Source organism: Eimeria mitis, genomic scaffold, assembly GCF_000499745.2.
Source record: "Eimeria mitis Houghton genomic scaffold, Emh_scaff3117, whole genome shotgun sequence".
Taxonomy (NCBI): domain Eukaryota; phylum Apicomplexa; class Conoidasida; order Eucoccidiorida; family Eimeriidae; genus Eimeria; species Eimeria mitis.
Genome location: NW_013571461.1, coordinates 1973 through 5168, shown reverse-complemented (window position 1 = coordinate 5168; position 3196 = coordinate 1973). Strand labels below are relative to the sequence as shown.

General features: G+C 51.9%; 1 protein-coding gene across 1 annotated transcript; it reads right to left on the bottom strand.

The window, feature by feature from the left end:
* Positions 1-360: 360 nt before the first annotated feature.
* EMH_0062340 (uncharacterized protein) lies at positions 361-2961 on the bottom strand (the record flags this gene model as incomplete). The annotated part of the gene is given in 4 exon segments (XM_013498023.1): positions 361-456; positions 460-1051; positions 1370-1857; positions 2863-2961. Coding segments are annotated over 4 exon segments (1275 nt in total).
* Between the last annotated feature and the right edge of the window lie 235 nt (positions 2962-3196).

Here is a 3196-nt window from a genome sequence, read left to right as displayed (position 1 = left end):
TGCAGTGGGGCAGCCAAATGCCGAGCAAGCTCACCAGTAGCCTAGCCAACAGACTATGATTCAGGTATAGAAGCGTGCAAGGAGGCCGCCCCAACCTGCTTAGTGGTGTTGAATCTATCTGATTCAGAAGTCACACATCACCACAACCCTGCAATTTTTTCTTGTAGATCAGCTGCTTGCCAAAGGGGGGACCTAGAGCGCTGCAGAGAGGGTCCCTGTGGTAGAGGACGCCGCTGTCGTTGGAGTTGTTTGAATATTGTCAACATGCAAGGTTTTAATTTTTCAGTAGATGGGGAAGTCGCAATATAAGCTCTACGGGAACTTCCGATACTGTAGTGCAGCATCTCAGTTTATTTCGTACTAACAGGGTAACCGGACGTGCATATTTTGCAATTTCTGGTAGAGAAAACGAGGAAGAAACGGCATAGAAAGTGTGCTGGCCTCCTCAGTTCCGCANGGCAAGTTGGCCCTCAGGCTATGGGGAGAATCAAAGCGACTGAGAGGCAGTGCCTGCTGCAACTCCCTTAGCAGCACGCCGCTTTCTGTTGTTTCTTCACTCATAGCTGCTTCTGCATCCTTGGGCAGCGGCGGGAGACGGGTAAAGCCCTCCCTGTAATAGGGCCGGTCCCGCAGAGGCAACAGTTGCTGCCTCATTCCCACTCCCCCGAATTCGCCATCAAGTTCATGTTGTGTAGAGGCAACACTGTCTGTGCTTTCTACATCGTTGCCTAGTGTTGTGTGATCGTCCACTTCGCCTGCTGCCGGGACATCTGGTGGTATGGAGTGGAAATTGTTCGCCGATTGCCACTGTCTACCATTCGTTCCTCTGTGGTCCTCTGCACTTCCCCTGCGCCTCTTGCGCCCTGCTTGCTTCTCAATTGTTGGAGATTTGAGTGGCTCTTTGTCAAAGTCATGATCGTTGCTTTCTTCGTCAGAGGAAACGCAGGGCGCACTGAGCTGCAGCGCCCGTGACACCGCCTGCGGCACTTCATAGTCAACTCCGAGAGGCAGCAAACCCGCCTCTGAGCACCGCATTCCCCACGTCTCAAACCTGAGGCAAAGAAGATGATGACATAGATGAACGCATAGCAAGTTTCCGTATGAAGTGCGGTCAAACGAATATCCACTGCCCCATCCGATCCACCAGCAGCCTCAGGCCCCCTGGAAAAGAGAGTGTCAATATCCACCTTGAAACAAAAAAAGACAGTACAATTATAACCTGGGCTCCCCCTTGGTGAATGAAAGAGCAACGGGTCAGTTTGTATCCCTATCCGAAGGAGCTGATCAAGGGCCACTGCTTCAACAGCAAAGAACCGCCCACCAAGCAGCAAAGATGGCAGCACCTTCAGTGTATGTACAAAACACTTACGGGCGTCCCACGAGTCCGCCTTCCGCGTGGCCGATCAAAATGTACTCGTGCACTTGGCAGTGGGAGTGATGGGACTGGCGCAGTCCAGCGGAGGGGCTGCTTTCTCGGTGCATGCATCGACAACAGGCGCAACAACTCGAACGAGCCTTCTCCGTCCAGTCTACATTGAAGGGCATCCAGCAGCAAATCACAAGCTGCGGGAAATACCGCTCCATTGCTGATCTACAACCTTCACGCGTTGCAGCCAAAGCAGCAGGGCACCACTGCAGCTCCCTTCGGGGCTCGGAAGCAACGTAAGAAAACGCAGAAACAGCTGTTGAGTCGGACCCTGGGGGCTTTCTGCTGCCAGCAGACGTCGTGGGCACATCTGCGCTTCGGTTTTCATTGTGTGCTTCGCTGCAAACTGCTGCGTAGTCCTGCAGATCAACAGGGGGGTCCACCTGTTCATTTGGCTCTGAACTACGCGCATCCAGATGCTGCTGTTGCTCCTGCATTCGGAAAAGGGTAGTGCTGCCGTCGCGCTGCAGTGGCTGAAGCTGCTGCTGCAATAGCGGTAGCAGATGTGCGGCAAGAATTCCTGTGCCCGCTCCGCATTCCAAAAGGGTAATTGGTCTATTTGGGTCCCAACGACTGCAACAGCTACTGCTGCTGCTGCTCCGTGCTGCTGGGACGCTAGCGGCGCTGCAGCAGCGACAGTTGCCCGCCGCTTTCCTCGCTTCCCTCTGAATGGATTTAACCCGACAGGCTAAATAGGCGGCGAGAGCAGCAACAAATTCTTTCCTGAGTTTGAGTTGCACAAACGCCTGGGGTATTATTTGTTAAGCACAAGGTGAATGCATGTACACGCATATCGAGAACTAAGCAGACAAAATTCGCATATTTACTACCATTTAACCAGCGCAAAAAAAGTAAGTGGAGATAAAGGACGGAGCACTAGAGCAACGGCAGCAGCAGCTGAAACTGAGAAGCGGTGGGCAGCGCCAGCGGGAAGGCCCGATACAACACCACACTGTACATTGCTGTTTGTTGCTCACGTGGGAATAACGTAGAAGGGGAATGTCGGATCTGCTGAGCATAGATGCCACCAACTCTCCTCAGACCCAGCCTGCGTCGCCCACCTACTGCACGTTCATGCCTTCTCAACAGCAACTCTGCGCTTCAAACAAACTAAGTCAATTCATCATAAAAAGACAAGTGAATGCGCCCTTCTTTATNAGCAACTCTGCGCTTCAAACAAACTAAGTCAATTCATCATAAAAAGACAAGTGAATGCGCCCTTCTTTATTGCACTGTCGGCGTGCAGAAAGCACCTGGTAACCTTATACTTAATGAATCTGTTGCGTGAGCTGTACTGTCATGCGACCCGCATTATAGGGTCCTTCTACTTTCAAAGATGTCTAATCATGGCATTCACCATCTTATCCCCAGTTGATTTCGGCACAGGCAGTAACGGCTCTCTGAGGAGTTGCTACAGAGAGGTGGGGTGGGCTCACCACTTGTTTGTGTTTCTCATCAGAGATATTGGAAACGTCCTTTTCGAGCAGCTCCAGCAGCTCAGCACGGGAGTACAGCCGCATTTTAGGTGGCTTCATGCTTTCGAGCGCTTCTTTTAGGTGGGGGTGTAGCGAGCAAATGTTGCAGGTGCACTGATGACCCGCATTTGTGGTGCTTGTCGCCATATCTTCCATTGGAAAGGAAGCGATACAAACGACCAGCAAATAAATGCAATGGTCCCTGTTAACTACCAAGCTAAACAGAGCCCTTTCCAGTAGTAGCCGAGGGGGTTATGGTTGCCGCTCCACCTGGTTCCTAAATAAACCGGGCTCT